Source organism: Esox lucius, chromosome 3 (genome assembly GCF_011004845.1).
Source record: "Esox lucius isolate fEsoLuc1 chromosome 3, fEsoLuc1.pri, whole genome shotgun sequence".
Classification (NCBI taxonomy): domain Eukaryota; kingdom Metazoa; phylum Chordata; class Actinopteri; order Esociformes; family Esocidae; genus Esox; species Esox lucius.
Genome location: NC_047571.1, coordinates 30784722 through 30804921, shown reverse-complemented (window position 1 = coordinate 30804921; position 20200 = coordinate 30784722). Strand labels below are relative to the sequence as shown.

Below are 20200 nucleotides of genomic sequence, written 5' to 3'. Positions count from 1 at the left end.
ACAAATGGAAGGAGAAAAAGGTACATAATTTCTGTATCTCCTGTTTGAGGACGTGTTTATAGTTTTGCAGATTTTAACAATCTATAAAAAATAATTAAATGGAAAAATCAATGATGAAGTCATTAATGTTGCTTGTTTATATAGGCTTTAGTCTGGTCTGAGAAAACACCAGCCACCCAACATCACTAAAGCAACACTACACCCTGGTGGAGATTAACACAAAAAAACAACTGCGTCATGCTGCATATCAATGTATATTTTCTGTAATGATTAGAAGCCGAGGTTTAAATCATTTGGATGTCTTTGAAATGGTTTCTGTGGCCCAGGTACTGCAACTGGTTTGAGGTTGCATAGTTTGAAATAATTATCTAACTTTCAAAACTTTGGACTACTCTTCACCCACTAATATATTTGCCTCCCCCATCAAAGCATGAAATCTTTTTTTTATTACACTGTTAAATATACAAAGAGAGAATGCATATGTATTAATATTGCTTGAATGTGACCCCTGTCAAAAAAAGAAAAACTATCCAACGGACGTTTTGATTATGGGAAGCATTTGGTCAGTGCTGGGTCAAAGCTGAATACAGAGGGATTGTGGGCTGGAGTTATTTGTGTTCTAACAATGAACAACAGAGACTTTGTCTACAAAAAGTGTGTTTCCTTGTCTACAAATATAATGGTTAGGTTGTACAGTATTGTTCAGTAGGATTTAATCTATTTTATTACAGAATATACAAAGAATTATATCCCAAGTACATTAACAAATGATTGTGTTGCCCATATATGATTACTAACTGTCAAGTATTTTTGAACGTTGACGCACGTTAGATCTTATTGCATGATTTCTATATATTTTTCCAACGTAGGTTACCTATGTACAGTATTTGCTATATTCCAGATCCGTATATTTTAAAAGGTAGAATATTTGGACTGTTGACAGTGAACTGAGAACCGTGTAGGAAATTACATATTGATTAATGTAATGTGAAATTCTACAGTGGTTGTTATGATTAATTATTTAGTGGATTTCAATTACAAATAAAAGATTTCGTCGCCTATTCTTGATGTTAAGACCCGATAAAATGTTATTTCTAGCATGTAATCGATTAAATCATATAGTTGGCCACGCAAACCAGGATTGTTGATGTTGAATCTACGCTATAGGAAGATCACCAAATGTTTACAGTAATAGTACGGCTGTCAGCCTAATTTGATGAGTGTTGGTGACGTCATCTACACAGCAGCGAGCAGGGCTGGTCCAGCGCGCGTGTGTACAAAACGGACTTAAGCTAGAGCATCAGCAAGGACACTGACCCACACAGGACACCTCTTCTCCACTTCACTGAAAACATACGTGCAACATGGGCAACGTCCAAGTGAGTGCTAAGTTTGAAAATGTTATTATCTGTGTGCCATTCAGCTTATGTTTACGCTCTAGCAGTACAGCACATTAGACTGAAAGTAAATGAACGAGTAGGCGGACGCTTATTTTAAGTGCGTTTAAGATCACATGAATCAATAAAATATAGCCTACGACGCTGACTTAAAATATATTGGAAATAACAAATGTTATTTTTGTCAGAACGTCGTAAGTCTGTAGCTAATTGATTTATCACGTTGCAATTGGTTATTAAATAACTGTAAAGCTTTAAAGGAAAAAATGTAACACGTTCAAGTGGCAGCCTTCAGAGCCTTCATGTTTTTTTGTGTCTGTGCTAGTGGAGTATAATTTTAACCCAATATTTTACAATAATCTGTTACTAATGTTGGGAGCGTGGCAGACAGCTTGAGTGGGCCGCCCTCCGGAATTTCTCAGAAACGCTCTACCTCACCGTGGTCAATACGGCTGCATTGTGTTTGGAGAGGGAGGGGGCAGGAAAGCTGAAGCCGTGTATCTCAGTAGGATTACGCGACTGCCCCATGACTCAGCCCGTGGAGACTGCACCCTTTCCTGAACTGAGAACAGTGGGAAACGTGGCCTAACATGAAAGACAGTTTACAGTATTTGTCACACAGAAAACACTGCTTGTTAATGTCAGCAAACATTCCGTTTCTTTGTGGCACAAATCTATGGTCATTAGAGGGTGTGATGTACCATGTATGATGTAGCATGTATGTTAGTAGTATGTCTGCATGTATGTTAGGTGTACATAATAGTGTATTGTCATCCTGGTTCTGGATTTTGTTATTTCTCCCACAGCCAACCATTACCCCCTTTGAGGAGTTTGATGTTGGGGCCGATATCAAGGCCATTCGCAAAGCCTGCAAAGGTTTGGGTAAGTAGTCCTACTAAATCCATTTAAATCCCAATATTCGATTGAAGTCCTGCATTTCAGTTAAAGGCTTGTCTCAATGTGTTATGACATTTGAATGATCCGTTCATTTAGGCAAAAGGCTATTGGGTTCTGAAATTCAACTCTTGAAGTACTTGGTACTTTGGTTTTTCTAATTAATTAATTAATCATTGTCACTGATTGGCCACATTGGTCCCTGATTTGAGGTGATAATTAAAGACCAGAAGTACTGATGACAGGAAGTGTCCTAATGAAAATCACAGTGTATGCTTCAATTTATTGAGACTCAATATGGAGGTGGTCAGATCTAGTACTGAGATAATATGGGTATATAGATTATCCAGGCAAAACAGGCTAATGCATTGTTTATTTTCACTCAGTAAATAGTTTGTCTCCTCAGATCATTGGTTCTATTTTTTTTTGTTTATGTCTCTCTGATTGGTCTTCACAGGGACAGATGAGGAGGCCATCATTGAGATCTTGGCCAATCGTTCGTCAGCACAGCGCTTGGAAATCAAACAAGCATATTTTGAAAAATATGACGATGTGAGTTATTTCTCATCCATTCATTTTAGTTTTTTTTAAATAAAGACTATTTGTAGCACAAGATGGACACCCCAAGGGAATTGGTGAATTAAATATGTAACATGTATAGAACTGTAGATTTATTCTATTATGCAGAGTTTTCCTGTCCTAGACTTATTTACTCTCAGCAGCCTTTTAGCTCACCTTTTTGAAATGCTTTGGAGTAGGAAAATGGCAAAAATGTTCTTTTACTTCACTGTACTTTCATTAATTATTTAGAATCAGTAGATGGGGCACTGAGGTGGTGCATATGTTGAAGTCACTGCACAGCAGTGTAATTGCAGCTGTGAGTTTAAATCCTGGTCACAGCCTCTCGACAGCAGCTGGGGCAATGGGCTCCTCACTGTCCAGGGTGGAGGGGTAGGACTCCGGACAGGGCTGTCTTGGCTCATCAAGCCCTACTGACCCCTTGTGGTTGGTTGGGTGCCTGCAAGCTAAATTGAGGTTGTTGATTCGCTCACTTCCTATGAATACTTACTAGTTGAGCTAGAAATACTCATACAAAGCAGTAAGCCTCAGAAAGATATTTATCAGAGGACACAATCTTTGAATCTGCCAAACCCACTGGGGAGTTAATGCGATGAAGAAATTAGATTTTTTTTTTAATGATTTTGTGCCAGGGATGGTAACATTTATATTGCATTATATTTGACATACAGTAGATAAAGAGGAGAGTCACTGGAGAAAATGTGGATGTTGGGATAGAACTCCGGTCTGCGGTGGGACACAGAATGGCAACGGGTGTTTGGCCATGTTTTGGGAGCGTCTGTGTTCTACATCTGTTTATTGTCTATCTTCGTGAAGGAGTTGGAGGAGGTCTTAAAGAAGGAGCTGACTGGTAGTTTTGAGAAGGCCATCGTGGCCATGCTAGATCCACCAAACATCTACTACGCCAAGGAGCTCAGGAAGGCAGTGAAAGGGGCGGGCACTGACGAGGCCGTCCTGGTGGAGATCCTGTGCACCAGCACCAATCAGGTGGGTTGTTAGTGGACCATGAACCAATAGGGGTCTCCTTCATGAATAATGGCCCATTCGGGAATGGGTTTTAACTGGCACAATTAGCGTTGATCAAGATAATGACCAACTAATCATCAGATACATTTTTCTTTAACTGTTATTACAAGAAATATAAACAATTAACAATCCTATCAAAAGGAGAAATTCTTATACATATTTACTTTCACTGTCTGTATGACACAGACACTGGGTATATGAAATAAATAATAATAATTAAACAAGTGTTTCTCCTGTCTATTTTTCCTGTCTCTCTACAGGAGATCCTGAGCTGCGTTGAGGCCTATGCTCAGGGTATGTATTTTCAGCGATGGATATTCAGAGCATAATTTCACATTTTATGGTTCAGAGTGAGCCAACCAAAACAACCACAGGCAGCGTCCTCAGAGGCAGCGTCCTCAGAGACAGCGTCCTCAGAGACAGCGTCCTCATTGGCTCCCTGGGAGGAGTCATGGTAACATCTGTCACCTTTTCCTCTGTTGTTAGTGGAGAGGCTGACATGACGTCAATGAGTCCTTCCAGTGCAACGATTGAGCATTTCCCCCCCCGAATGACCCAAACTGACAACGAAATGTGAGGCAGTTTTGAAATGCTGTTTTTAAATGAACACAACCTTTGACTTCTACAGTATTTCATGTTTTCCCCTCCAGTGAACGAACGTGACATGGAGGCTGACATTGAGGATGACACCAGTGGAGACGTCAAACATCTTTTGATCTCCTTACTGCAGGTAAACAGGGTGGTTGATTTTTGGTGCTCACGCTGTTTGAAACGTGCCTACGAATTTCTGTCAAGTTAGCACTCAAGCCTCCAAGCAAACTGATGTCCGCAACTGATCGAATCACAGGAAGAAGCTAAATGTATAACCTGGAGTTGTCCCTCCCATGCCCCTCTGTACCTTTTTTTCACACTGTCGCTCCATCTAATGTCTCCATCCTTCTACCTTTCTCCCTTTGTCCCCTCCCCTTTCTCACCACACCTCACCCGCCTCCTCTGCTCTCATAGGCCAACAGGGATGAGGGCTTTGAGGTGGACGAGGGACTGGCCGAACAGGACGCGACTGCTCTGTTTGAGGTGAGCTGTCGTCGTGTTCTGCACCATGCTCTATAAAGGCTTTATTAACACTCTAATGTCACACCATGATATGTCTAGTTACTATTAACCCCTCATGGGCTTCAGAATGCCCAGTCTTTAGAGCATCCGACCACTTTCTGAAAGTAAAATCTTGGTTGAAGCTTGTGTGCAATTGACAAGAAACATCATGTCATCATGAATCAGTGACTGCTTTCACTGCTTTTTTGTGTTGCAATGATCAGAGTGGTTCAGTCAAATGTAGGTAGAGAAAAGGGTATGATTTTACTTGGTGTTCAAGTAAAATGTTTTTTCAGGAGTGTTCTCTATGGTTGCAGAATTGACCATGTGAGAGTACGTCCATTTTCACAGCAAGTCCACCACTAGAATCGGTCACACGTGTGTGTTCTGGCCATGTGTGTTCGGGCTGTATGTGTTCTGACCGTGTGTTTTCACTGTCAGGCAGGCGAGGGTCGCTTTGGGACGGACGAGTCGACCTTCAGTTACATTCTGACCCACAGGAACTACCTGCAGCTTCAGGCCACCTTTAAAGTCTATGAGCAGGTACGTGGGGAACGGCTGAGGCGATGTGCGAAAGGTCCCCGAAGTCCGTCAACAATCTGAACCGACGATATTAGTCAGTGGTGGAAGGAAACAACTGCACAAAGTAACTTATTTTGTCAGTTATCAGTGAATTATGCTGCGCACACACACAGTACAGGGCCAAGTGGATTAGCATTTTTGTCGACTGTCCCGTTTGTGTTCTCCCCAGCTCTCTGGGACGGACATCCTGGATGCCATCGACGATGAGGTCACTGGGACTTTAAAGGATTGTTACATCACCCTGGGTACGTTGTGTTCACAGACGCGTGTTTGACACTGCAACACTGTGGTAGCAAGCGAAAGTGTGCAAGAGTGGTTGCTTACTACATGTGAATTGTTTGCTTTGCTATGGTTTCAATCGTTTTGTGAGGCTCTTCGCTGGTTAGCTTCTCTTTTGTATTATGAGGTGGCTGGCTAAGCTGGCTAAGCTGGCTGGCTAGACTGGATGTAATGGGCGTTTACATTATCAAACGTAAGAAATATCACACAGTATTTTGATTCGCTAATATCTGAAGATAACAAATGCTTTACTCAGTGAGGTCTCCCACTGAAACAGAAAATGAACAAGAAATGAAACAGAAATACAGTGCCTTTGGAAAGTATTCAGACTGAATTTATATATCGTTACATGTTATTAGTTACATATTGATACAAATTAATTTTTTGCTGCCAATCTACTCATAGTATCCTAACAACGACAAAGCAAGTTTTTAGCAATTGGTGCCAATTTACTGGGGAAAAGGTCTAAAATTTCTCATGTTAACAAATATTCACTCTTTTCAAATATACCTCTAGCAGCTTTTCACACCTGGATTTGATCACTCTCTCAGATTCTTCCTTGTAGATCCTTTATTCAATGGGGTTCATGTCCGGACTTTGGCAGGGCCATTCAAGGACATTCACTGACTTGACCTGAAGCCACTTGGTGGTTTTTGCTGTGTGCTTTGGTTCGTTGTTGTGCTGAAAGACTAATCGTAGTTCCAGAGCTCCAGTGTGCTAAGGCTCAAGTTTTCTTTAAAGACCTCTTTGTGTTTTGCTCTGTTTGTCTTTCCCTCAATCCTGACCATTCTGCCAGTTCCTGCCACTGAGAAGCATCCCCATAACATGATGCTCCCACTTCACTTAAGGAGTGATATGTGAAAAACAAAAACTCATTCATCAAGTGAAAATATAATGGTGGCATTTCCTGTTTTGACTGAGATAATAGAAGCGTGTTTATATCTCTCGCCAGTGCGGTGTGCCAAAAACCCCCAGCTCTTCTTTGCCCGTCGCCTGAACGCTGCCATGAAAGGGGTGGGCACTGACGAGGACACGCTCATCCGCATTATTGTCGGTCGCTCCGAGGTAATTTACGATGTCTAGGCTGGAAACAGGATGTGTACAATAATAACATTTGAATGGAAAACCCAAGTCACACTAAGATATCAAAAGTCAGTAGATTATGTACAGTGGGGAGAACAAGTATTTGATACACTGCTGATTTTGCAGGTTTTCCTACTTACAAAGTATCATAGGTACACTTCAACTGTGAGAGACGAAATCTAAAACACAAATCCAGAAAATCACATTGTATGATTTTTAAGTAATTAATTTGCATAAGTATATAAGTATTTGATACATCAGAAAAGCAGAACTTAATATTTTGGTAATTATTAGAAAATGGAAGAAGTTCAAGATGATGGTCAATCTCCCTTGGTCTGGGGCTCCATGCAAGATCTCACCTCGTGGGGCATCAATGATCATGAGGAAGGTGAGGGATCAGCCCAGAACTACACAGCAGGACCTGGTCAATGACCTGAAGAGAGATGGGACCACAGTCTCAAAGAAAACCAATAGTAACACACTATGCCGTCATGGATTAAAATACTGCAGCGCATGCAAGGTCCCCCTGCTCAAGCCAGTGCATGTCCAGGGCCATCTGAAGTTTGCCAATGACCATCTGGATGATCCAGAGAAAGAATGGGAGACGGTCATGTGGTCTGATGAGACAAAAATAGAGCTTTTTGGTCTAAACTCCACTTGCCGTGTTTGGAGGAAGAAGAAGCATGAGTACAACCCCAAGAACACCATCCCAACCGTGAAGCATGGAGATGGAAACATCATTCTTTGGGGATGCTTTTCTGCAAAGGGGACAGGACGACTGCACCATATTGAGGGGAGGATGGATGGGGCCATGTATCGCGAGATCTAGGCCAACAACCTCCTTCCCACAGTAAGAGCATTGAAGATGGGTCGTGGCTGGGTCTTCCAGCATGACAACGACCCAGGGCAACTAAGGAGTGGCTCCATAAGAAGCATCTCAAGGTCCTGGAGTGGCCTAGCCAGTCTCCAGACCTGAACCCAATAGAAACTCTTTGGAGGGAGCTGACAGTCCATATTGCCCAGCGACAGCCCTGAAATTGAAGGATCTGGAGAAGGTCTGTATGGAGGAGTGGGCCAAAATCCATGCTGCAGTGTGTGCAAATCTGGTCAAGAACTACAGGAAATGTATGATCTCTGTAATTTCAAACAAAGGTTTCTGTACCAAATATTAAGTTCTGCTTTTCTGATGTATCAAATATTTATGTCATGCAATAAAATCAAATTAATTACTTAAAAATCATACAGTGTGATTTTCTGGATTTATTTTTTTGATTCTGTCACTCACAGTTGAAGAGTACCTATGATAATAATTATAGACTTCTACTCCCCACTGTAAATTATTATTACCAATACAATTCTGTATAAGCTATGTTTGTAACTTAAATTATAAATTACTTAAGTAATAAATGCCTAAAATTGTTCCACAGTTTGACCTGGAAACCATTAAGGAGATGTACCTGGAGAAGTATGATGTTCCTCTGAAAGACGCTCTAAGCTCTGAGTGTGGAGGGGACTTCAAGCGCCTTCTGCTAGAAATTCTGCACTAAAGACAAAGACCTTGTCTTTTCATGCTACTATTCCTGCCCCCCCATCTCTTTTTTGTTCTTCCTTTTACAATAACACCTTTTGTCTCCTTCTAGTTCTCTTTCTTCTCCACCTGGCTCACCTTCTTCACCCTTTCCTGAAGGTTCCTCTTCTGCGTCGTCTCTTTTTAGTAGTGAGCCACTCTGACTGCAGCACAGACCAAAAACCAACTTAACCGTTATGTGTTTCTAACTCAGATGAATTGTACAACGTTAACTTTTACATCCAGTTGTTATGAACCCAGTGTTGCCAGACAGGCAAGGCAGGACGTTGGATAAGTAGAAGCTCATCTTTGATAATGCTTGTATGACTTTTATCACACTTTTCCTCACACAGTTTGATATCGTTCTTGTTCTGGCTTCTTAAATGCAGAACGGATTGAATAAAATTGTCATATTTGCTGCTCATACTCTCACAGTACTGTGTTAAGATACACCAACTATTTATTTATTTAAGTTGCTTTCTTTTATTTGAGTATTCCTTCCCTATTGTGAGTATCTGGTAATGTTGGCTTTAGCGTTAGCTTAAAGTTCTCTGTATCTGTCACACATATGCCTTAAGCAATTGTTTCTTTCTGCTGAAACACACCCTTCAAGTGCCGAATTATCACATTTCAAGCTTTCAGGAACTTACAAAAAGACAAGATTACTAACAATTAATCAAGAAAAGATTCAGCCAATGTATTTTAGAATTTCATTCCAACATTTGGGGATTTTTTTACCTGTAGAAAAACAAGTTAACAAATGACTGGTGGTTATAAGTCACCTTTTTAATCACAGCCTAGACACTGCCACCTCTTTTACATATTTACACATATTCCAATTGACTATTCTTATTTACTAATAAATCTCAGTGGGAAACAATTTTAATAGCCAACTGTAAGATACAAACATAGACATTTTAATTGCAGTTGATGTTTTTGCTTTTAGAGAGATGCAGTGCACCAAAATGAAGAGCTGTATAAGGGAAGTAAGGAAGCTTAGCGGCATTCACTGTAGTATTGAATAATTCAATCAAATATGCTAATTAGTCATAATGCTTCAAGTACAATCAAAAGCATATATAAATATACTTCAAATGTACCACTAACTGTGTGGATTGTGATGTTGTGTTTCTAAAGGTTACCTATGGTTCAGGGAACTATGGCAACCAGAACAGTGTCAACAACATTTGGATTAATGTTGAATGTAGCCGAAGATCTGTGGTATAAATAAAATATAGCTATATTAAACAAAATTGTGCATGTTTTTCACTTTCTTATGTACCTCAGGCACAGGTAAAAGTGCTTTTAAGATGTACTCAGTACATTTTGTTTTTCTCCCATGACCAAATATGACTAAGCACTCAAACTAAAGATTAAGAAATATGATAAAATCATAAATTCAAGAAGTAGGGATCTGAAGGAATTGCTCTGATAGAAAGCTGTGCTGTCATTCAGCTCACTACTTGCTTAAGGAAGAGTAGAGGAGAAAAGTGGAGGACTGCACAAGGCCACCAGCCAGGCAACCTCTCAAAGGTACACAGACTCATTACCATCAATGATGACACTGGTTGAGTGACTCATCGCCATCAGGGATGACATTGGTTGAGTGACTCATCGCCATCAGGGATGACATTGGTTGAGTGACTCATCGCCATCAGGGATGACATTGGTTGAGTGACTCATCGCCATCAGGGATGACATTGGTTGAGTGACACATCGCCCTCAATAATGACACTGGTTGAGTGACTCATCGCCATCAGGGATGACATTGGTTGAGTGACACATCGCCCTCAATAATGACACTGGTTGAGTGACTCATTGCCATCAGGGATGGCACTGTTTGGGAGGTGTCACCTGGAAACGTGAATGGCCTGAGAGAAACACTAAGACACAATCCTTGGTGTAGATTGGGTAGTAGCGGGTGATACCGTCTCCCATGCATAGCCCGGTAAACAATAGAGGGGAATCTAGTGGCCACACCAAGTGTAGGGCAATCTGCAATGAAATACGTCAACAACAGGATAATGCATGTACTTAGCTCCGGAGTCAGTCATTTCTAATTTCTAGTCGCATGGGATGAAGTGAACTCAATTTGCGAGATAGAAATCTGAAGTCAGCAAAAGTAAGCAGCTTAATAATTTATGCTGGTACTGTGTACCTGCCAAATAAATATTTAGCATGTGGGTGTATGGCTTTTAAGAGCCGCATCATGACTTAAAAATGAGCCTTCAAACACTGCCAACTGGAAGGTTCATTTTATTGTAGTGGTTGAGCTGTATTACATTTTCACAGCACTTACACACTTCTCCAGATATTAATTAATGCATTTAAATGGGAATTAAATTACTTTTCTCCACTGTTCTACACCTTATTTGTGGGTGAGACACATATTTCTTACTCATATCAATGCAACATATCAATGCCTGTTGGTCTAAAGAACAGTTTACATTTTGCTGTACTACCAATACAAAATACAAAAATAAATGCCCAGAAGACTGCTGTGATGTTTTTAAGCAGATGTTTTTGACACTCCCAGTACATTCCCACCACCTTAAACCACCTAGGACAAGCCAAACGTTTGAGGCAAGATTCTTTACAATCCGTTAAGTTTTGCCTTTGAATTTATTGTCTCGTTTTACACTTTAACCGCTAGATGGCACTCTCACCCCATATCGCCCTTTGTCCAGAGCCTCAGGGTTATAACCATGCCAACCATTCTTGGCATGGTAATACTGTACCCCTGAGAACACAAATTACTACATTTTACGTTTCAGACCCAATTCAGCTCAGTCTAGCCCCCTCAGCTTTCCCCAATACAGTCAGTCCTCACCTGAAACTATACTGTGAATAAATCTGTAACCATTGTTGTATGAAGCCACGTATGGTCGTACGACAAAGACAAGGAGATCCTTAATCCATGTTAATGATTACTGCATAGACAGCTACTCTTAATGTCATAACAACAATTAAGAGTCACTTTAGTACCCTGGGTCTTCTGTTTTTCATTGAATCTGTGTGTCTATAGGAAAACACAACATGATAAAACGTTTTATTTGGCCATTACGGTAAATCAAACCCTGGTTAATTGAAGACCATGTCTTGGTGAACATGTAGAGTTAACAGGACAGCTGGGGTAAAGGCCTACTCCCAAACAAGTCCCAAATACTTCCAGATGAACAGCTTCCACAACAGACCCAACCACAATAGACCTATCCATCCACAACAGACCTATCCAACAAAACAAACCTATCCAACAAACAGACCTATCCAACAAACAGACCTATCCAACAAACAGACCTATCCAACAAAACAAACCTATCCAACAAACAGACCTATCCAACAAACAGACCTATCCAACAAACAGACCTATCCAACAAAACAAACCTATCCAACAAACAGACCTATCCAACAAAACAAACCTATCCAACAAACAGACCTATCCAACAAACAGAGCTATCCAACAAACAGACCTATCCAACAAAACAAACCTATCCAACAAACAGACCTATCCAACAAAACAAACCTATCCAACAAACAGACCTATCCAACAAACAGACCTATCCAACAAACAGACCTATCCAACAAACAGACCTATCCAACAAACAAACCTATCCAACAAACAGACCTATCCAACAAAACAAACCTATCCAACAAACAGACCTATCCATCCACAACAGACCTATCCAACAAACAGACCTATCCAACAAACAGACCTATCCATCCACAACAGACATATCCAACCAAAGGAGGTTTTGTAATCTCTCTCCCTCCTCTCCTGTGATTGGTCCTCTGTCTATGAAACATGTGGAGCCCCCAGTCCCCCCTGGTTGGTCTTGCCCCCACCTCCGTCAGCCTCGCTGGCTCTCAGTGAGAGGTGTCTCTGTGGCACACGTGTGATTCATAGGTCAATGAAACGGCAGCACATGCACTGTCTGCAGTCAAGGAGTGTGTGCGAGCTCCCCAAGGGGCCTGGCCCTGTTTGGAAAACAGGACCATGTGACCCGGGTGGTCCAGTGTTCTGGGCCACTGCCTTCACTGCACATGTACTGCTGCATGCCTGGGTTTGAAACTCCTCCATCTTGCAAAGCATTAAAAACCCTAAACATGTATTTTAAAGCCTTCTGTTATCATTGGTCGGATTCGAACCCATGCTGCAGCGGTACATGTGCACCGGGGGCAGTGGCTTTGACTTGCGGACCGCCCTATTTTCTGATTGGCCGTAGTTCCTTATTAGTTGATTTTAGCAAAATATACCATGTTCTGATATATATAAGCGCACTCACAATCTCTCAATGCATTGAGTGGCCCAATGTTTTAAATTTCATTTTTGTGCTTTTAAGAGCACAGCCAACAAAATGTATTTATTCTCCCTTTGCTAGCAGTACCACAACAAACTAGGAGAGATCCTGTCTGGATTAGCACGAATAAAAAACTAAAAAAAAGAACTATCACTTTAGCTTAGAGATATTTTTCAGTGATTAAATGCCTGTGGACAGTAAGCCATTGGGGGAAAAAACCTTTCTATTGCATTCCTTATAAACAAACCCTGACATATCTCAGACAGTTCCCCTATAGGTAACTGGGGCATACATGACCCCAGAAGACATAGCCAAAGCACTAATGTGAGGTGCTGAACTGCTAGGTCCTGAGACAGGGACAGCTATGGGTTAAGGGGGGACATTGACCTTTCTTTTTTATCACAGCTGTAACTCACCAGTCAAAGTGGTATGGTCTTGATTTCTGTAACAATGACAATTATTTCCCTTTGACATTGGAATAGTCTGAATTGGAGAAATTTCAATCCAATACAACTGTTAACATAAACAAGAACATAAGAAGAGCATATTTAACAGTGGGGAGACTATTTGAGCTGCTTTTGATTTGAAAGCTGAAATGCAATATCACAGTGAATGGTATGGAGATTTTGTGATGATAGTAACACCAAATTAAATTAGCAATTACCCATTAAAACTTTTCGCATGTTGATACATTCTAAAGAGGGGTTTAAATGTATTTAAAGAGTATCTGATCCACAATAAAATATGCAATATTCTCAAAGTGAAAATGTGTACAAAAAAGTAAACTAAAATATAATCATTGAATAAATAATAAAATACACAGCCACTTCAGAAACAGTAATGTTTCCGAACTGTACTTAAAGACAATATGAGGAAATTGCTTAGCAATGTCACCATTACACCACTGGAGATTTAAAAACAGCTGCTGTGAGTTCAGTTGCTGTGATGGCAGACAACTACAGATCAACCACGTTGTAGCAACTCCACAATTAGCTACAAATTGAAAATAATTACTATAATTACATCCCAAAAAAAAACCTGATAATAATAATCAACATGTAAAGAATAAAAATAATCCAAAAGAAGCATCCTAGAAAGCATTAAAGTAATACTGGGGGTGGGAATTCAAATTGATGCACTTTTTGCAAAACGCAAAGCCTTATGTTTGGGACAAATCCAACACCACATTACTGAGTAACTGCCTCCTGATTTCCAGGCATGGTGGTAGCTGCAGGGATGGATAAGTGTTCCTGACATGCAGATCTGTATGTCTGCAAAATCCTCAACGAAAACATGCCTCAGTGTGCTTCGCACCAGACAGGGACAGGAATTTGTTTTTCAGCACAACAATGTGAGGCCAAATCTAAAGCGGAGTTGCTCACCAAGAGTACAGTATGTCCCTGAGTGGTCAAAGAGTTTTCACTTTAAAACTCCATGGCAAAACCTGAAAATAACTGTCTAGCCATGACCCCGAACGCATCAGATCTTTAGAATAATAATTAATATTGCACAAGGGTTTGCAAAGCTTTCAGACTTTCTCAAGAAGACCTCCAAAAGTGTTTCTGATGTGTTTCATGTTAACATTTTCATTACGGAGGACATCATTCCCTTCTAATCCTTTAATGTACTAGCATTCATCTCTGATCCTTAACAATTTTTTGATGCTTTAAGTTCAGAAATGTCTCATAGCAACCAATACTAACTTACTGAGAAACAATTTTAAAAAGTCTGCTATCACACAATTTGTACCAACCTCACTTTAATTTACTATAATGTAGTTTAAGTCACATTCAAATTATGTTTTTTTGATCTATATTCAAAGCTGAGGAAACATTCCGGGTAAAGAAAAGTTTATGGCTGAAAGGCTATTAACCACTTTTTAATGCCACTTTAACTGTTTAAATTCAATGTAAAAGACCTTCTGTGTCTTTTCATCTGCAATGCAAAACAGCTGGATCTTTTTAACAGCAACACTTGTATTTAATTCAAGCCATATGGCCACACAGTTCCATCTTAAAATCTACCCATAACAATGCATGTCTTCAGGAAAGGCCAATACCATAGCATCGAGCCAGTTACCGGACGTTTCTGCTGATTAGAGACCCAAACAATCAAGAGGGAAAATCTGTAGTTGGGTCCTTGAGAAAGGCTACCTTGTTTAAATTGTCCTGGTTGGGACAAAAGGCTGCGACAATCTACAACTAGAGTCTGTCTTTAGCCACAGATTACATTGTGTTCCACCACAGACCCATGCCCTTTACCTCATCATCGTTGTCGGTCGCCATGTTTTATTGTCCATCTCGTTGCGTCTTTCCAGTAGGTGAGGCGTATTTGGGGATCGTTTCTTTCGGCATTCGTTGACATATGACCAACCCACCCTCCTACACAGGTTCTCATTGGACATCTTATTTGGCCAGGTGATGTTGAAAATCTCACAGAAGCAATTACTGCTGAAAGTATCGACCTACCTCTTGTGTGTTGACTACTCTCTAGCACACAAGTGTCATATAACAACAGTGACGTTACCTTGGTGTTGTGTATTCTGTCCTTACTTTACGGGCCATGTGCCTTTAGGGTTGCCAACTGTCCCGAATTAGGCGGGACGTCCCGAATTTTTTGCCTAATTAATTTGTCCTGCACGGGACCTCACTTGTCCCGTTTTTTGACTACTACGCTGATCTAACCACTGATATAACAGCAGCAGTGCTGATCACGACACTTGAGCGTGCACTTGACCAGCCCACCTTTTGTCCCTCAGTTCATAGTGACAAAGTTGGCAACCCTATGTGCATTTGAGCTCCACATGGCACAAAGTCAGGCCTTGATTCATATTTTGGCTCTGTTGTCACTGTTGTTAGGGCTTTCATGGTCGGTGAGGTCGTGGACCGGACATACTCGAACGGCTTTCCATCGAGGGTAATTGAACATTGTGGTTAATTAATGACCACATGACCTTGGTCTGTATGTCGATATGAATATCGGTCAGTTTGGCATGTACTATATGCAGGCTAAGACCTGTCCTGAAGATGGACGTGTTTGGATGATATAGAGTCTTTGTCCTTCGAGATGGGACAAGAGGATCAACTGGTAAACACGACAGCAAATAAACATCTTTTGCTGTACTTTTCATAACAGAACTGAGACCATTGCACATCGATACTAATACTATACATAGGTATTAAGGCAAAAGGGGGTGTGGTTTATGGCCAATATTCAACAGCTAAGGGCTGCTCTTAAGCATTAAGGCACAAGGGGGTGTGGTTCATGGCCAATATACCACAGCTAAGGGCTGTTCTTAGGCATTTAAGCACAAGACGTGGCATATTGGCCATACAGCACAAACCCTTGAGATGCGTTGTTGCCATTATAGACTGTTCACCAATATAATTTAACAGTACACATTTCTTTTGTCATATCCAAGCTATATGGTCTGCTATACCATTGCTTTCCAATGAGCAATCTGAGCTCAAACCGCTCAGTTCAAATCACATAACATATAACAAACATTCAACCATTATTAAAATACATTCTGTGGCCTGTAATCTTCTGCATTGAAGTGGTCTTTAGGGAGCTTGAGTAAAAAGCACAATGTTTGTTTTAGAGGCTGGCACTGTTGCTGGTGGCATAATTGCTGTTCTCAGAACTCTAAGAAGTGGTGATAGTAAGCCTCTGTCTACTGGCCTTAACTGTCATGCTAAATGTTAATGCAGAGACATTACAGCAGCAGCATTGCCCATCTGGCATCAGGGTCATTAGAGCTAGCCCGACATCATGAAGACATTGATTTTGCCAGGGGGGTCTGGGGGCATGTCCCCCCAAGGAATATACAGTATAAATGTTTTTAAATATTAATATCTAGTGATTTAGAAAAAGGGATGGACACAAATCTTAAATTTTAGAATAAGCTAAAACTGACCATGCATAGGGTCAATCACTCTGCTACAATCCAGTCAGGCCTTGGGGCATGGTCTTTTGTAATGTATTGAATACCAGTATGACTTTTCATGTATCTAAGTAAAAACATATTTCACTCTTATACACCGTAGCCAGCTTTTACTTGCTGACCCTATGATGAAGACTAAGATTGTGCAAGAAATTCTGTAGCTAGCAAGTATTCTTGGCTTTAAAACCCTTCTACACAGACACTACTCAGTGTTATCTAACCAACTGATTAGATGAAACCTGACAGTGCTAGATTTTGACTGATCACATTCGCTGTAACACGTTTGTTCACATGCGTGCATTATTTTTTGTTTTTACATTTTACTCTAACTCGCATAAACACATTGTCGTAGAGAGGTTTTTCACCCAAATGCGCAAGACATCCAAGAAGCTTTGTGAAGCAGACTCGACATAAAACATTTGGGGTTTAAGAGATCACTGGGAGTAGCAAAAATACCATATTTAAATTCCTCAAAATATAAATGCAAACCAACACTGTCAATACCAGAGGTGGGGGACTCGAGTCACATGACTTGACTCGAGTCACAATTTTCAGGACTTGTGACTTGCTTGATTAAAGTATGAAAATTACTTGACTTTGACTTGAGAACAAGTTACTTGAGACTTGACTTGAAGTGGAAGACTCGACAATGACTTGAACTTATAATAAACAAACAGCAATACAATGATTTAATATGTTGTGACATCAGCACCACTAATCAGCGTATGTGCCTTTAACCCTGCACAATTCAAACCGCGCCAAACATGGCGGACAGTAACGTTATTCGAGCTCCACAAATAGTATCGTTTGGATACAAGGACTTAGAACTGGACCGTGTGAATAAAAAAAGATTTGCCAGATGCAAAATATGCAACAACGTCAAATTTTATTCGTTATTTTAAGAACCACAAGGAAAGGTAAGAAAGTAATCTCTTTATATTCAGTTTCACTAAGATCTATAACGATTAAGTTACTAATGTAATGAATTAATCTTTTGTTTGTCATAATTTGGCATTGGTTGCATATTATGTTTTATTTTTTTTCTTGTAACAAATGTGACCATTATCATTACTGAATACGTCTGGTAAATAGATGTTAGGGAATTTGACTCTTAACAGTGGCATAGCCTGAATTTTAATGTTGATGGGCATCTTAAAATGAGCGGGCATGTATATTATTACACGTAGGCTATAATGTCTGTATTAAATGTGGCCATTTTCAAGTGTTTGTGGACTGCGTGTGGAAACTAAAAAGCATTGTGCTTACACCATAACAGTTAACTTTACTGCATGAAAGTCTAACATGGAGGCGCCGATGTGATTACTTGCACCTAAACATTTTTTTTACTCATACAGACAAGAATAATTACAGCGTAATTACATATTAGGCAGTTTTTCAGTCACACTAATTAGTTTATAAGGTTATTATTATTAGCCCTTATTACATGGATTGGCTGAATTCCAGTGCAGAATGCGTGTTATTTCTTGATAACAGACCGTTGCCATGAAAAACAGCGCGTTGCTATGGACGCAGCAGGATTCTAACCAGAGACGGAACGGACTATTTTCTTTAGAGGAAGCAATACAATCGTTTTTAAATCAATAAATTCCTTTTGAAATCAATATTTTGTGTCAAATAATTGATTTATTTGGTAGGTAGCCATGTAATACGCGGGATAAGGTATAGCGAGGCGGTTGTTATAGCGAATACAACCCCTTCAGGCTGATTCAAGATCCCTCTGCTTCGTCCCCCCAAAAAATTGTACCGCGGAGGAGAAAAATATTTGATTTTGAAATCGAGCTTCGCACCGAGCGCACGTCAGAAACAGAGAACAGTGTGTGTGTGTGTGTGTTCATCTCTTTAGTACTGTGACTTGACTTGAAACTTATAAGGACTCGACTTGACTTGCTTGGGTAAACCCTTGACTTGACTTGCTTGATTTATCTGAACTGTGATTTGAGACTTGACTCGAGACTTGATGGTTAAGACTTGAGACTTGCTTGGACTTGACCATGTGTGACTTGTCCCCATCTCTGGTCAATACTACAACTACAGTGGGGAGAACAAGTAATTGATGCACTGCCGATTTTGCAGGTTTTCCTACTTACGAAGCATGTAGAGGTCTGTCATTTTTATCATAGGTACATTTCAACTGTGAGAGATGGTATCTAAAACAAAAATCCAGAAAATCACATTGTATGATTTTTTAATAATTAATTTTCATTTTATTGCATGACATAAGTTTTTGATCACCTACCAACCAGTAAGAATTCCGGCTCTCACAGATCTGTTAGTTTTTCTTTAAGAACCCCTCCTGTTCTCCACTCATGACCTGTATTAACTGCACCTGTTTGAACTCGTTACCTGTATAAAAGACACCTGTCCACACACTCAATCAAACAGACTCCAACCTCTCCACAATGGCCAAGACCAGAGAGCAGTGTGAGGACTGGGATAAAATTGTAGACCTGCACAAGGCTGGGATGGGCTACAAGACAATAGGCAAGCAGCATGGTGAGAAGGCAACAACTGTTGGCGCAATTATTAGAAAATGGAGGAAGTTCAAGATGACGATCAATCTCCCTCGCTCTGGGGCTCCATGCAAGATCTCACCTCGTGGGGCATCAATGATCATGAGGAAGGTGAGGGATCAGCCCAGAACTACACAGCAGGACCTGGTCAATGACCTGAAGAGAGATGGGACCACAGTCTCAAAGAAAACCATTAGTAACACACTACGCCGTCATGGATTAAAATACTGCAGCGCATGCAAGGTCCCCCTGCTCAAGCCAATGCATGTCCAGGCCCATCTGAAGTTTGCCAATGACCACCTGGATGATCCAGAGAAAGAATGGGAGAAGGTCATGTGGTCTGATGAGACAATAATAGAGCTTTTTGGTTAAACTCCACTCGCCGTGTTTGGAGGAAGAAGAAGGATGAGTACAACCCCAAAAAGACCATCCCAACCGTGAAACATGGAGGTGGAAACATAATTCTTTGGGGATGCTTTTCTGCAAAGGGGACAGGACGACTGCACCGTATTGAGGGGAGGATGGATGGGCCATGTATCGCGAGATCTTGGCCAACAACCTCCTTCCCTTAGTAAGAGCATTGAAGATGGGTCGTGGCTGGGTCTTCCAGCATGACAACGACCCGAAACACAAAGCCAGGGCAACTAAGGAGTGGCTCAGTAAGAAGCATCTCAAGGTCCTGGAGTGGCCTAACCAGTCTCAGACCTGAACCCAATAGAAAATCTTTGGAGGGAGCTGAAAGTCCATATTGCCCAGCAACAGCCCTGAAACCTGAAGGATCTGGAGAAGGTCTGTATGGAGGAGTGGGCCAAAATCCCTGCTGCAGTGTGTGCAAACCGTGTCAAGAACTACAGGAAACGTATGATCTCTGTAATTGCTAACAAAGGTTTCTGTACCAAATATTAAGTTCGGCTTTTCTGATGTTATGC

At 40.7% G+C, this 20200-nt stretch overlaps 1 protein-coding gene across 1 annotated transcript; it reads left to right on the top strand.

The window, feature by feature from the left end:
- The first annotated feature begins 1228 nt into the window (after nt 1-1228).
- anxa13l (annexin A13, like) lies at nt 1229-8923 on the top strand. Its single transcript, XM_010895346.4, has 11 exons — nt 1229-1379; nt 2204-2279; nt 2749-2843; nt 3687-3857; nt 4157-4190; nt 4547-4626; nt 4902-4970; nt 5430-5531; nt 5740-5815; nt 6802-6914; nt 8360-8923. Exons 1-11 carry the CDS (start codon nt 1365-1367, stop codon nt 8477-8479), a joined length of 951 nt encoding a protein of 316 aa, XP_010893648.2. The 5' UTR covers nt 1229-1364; the 3' UTR covers nt 8480-8923.
- Nucleotides 8924-20200: the final 11277 nt, after the last annotated feature.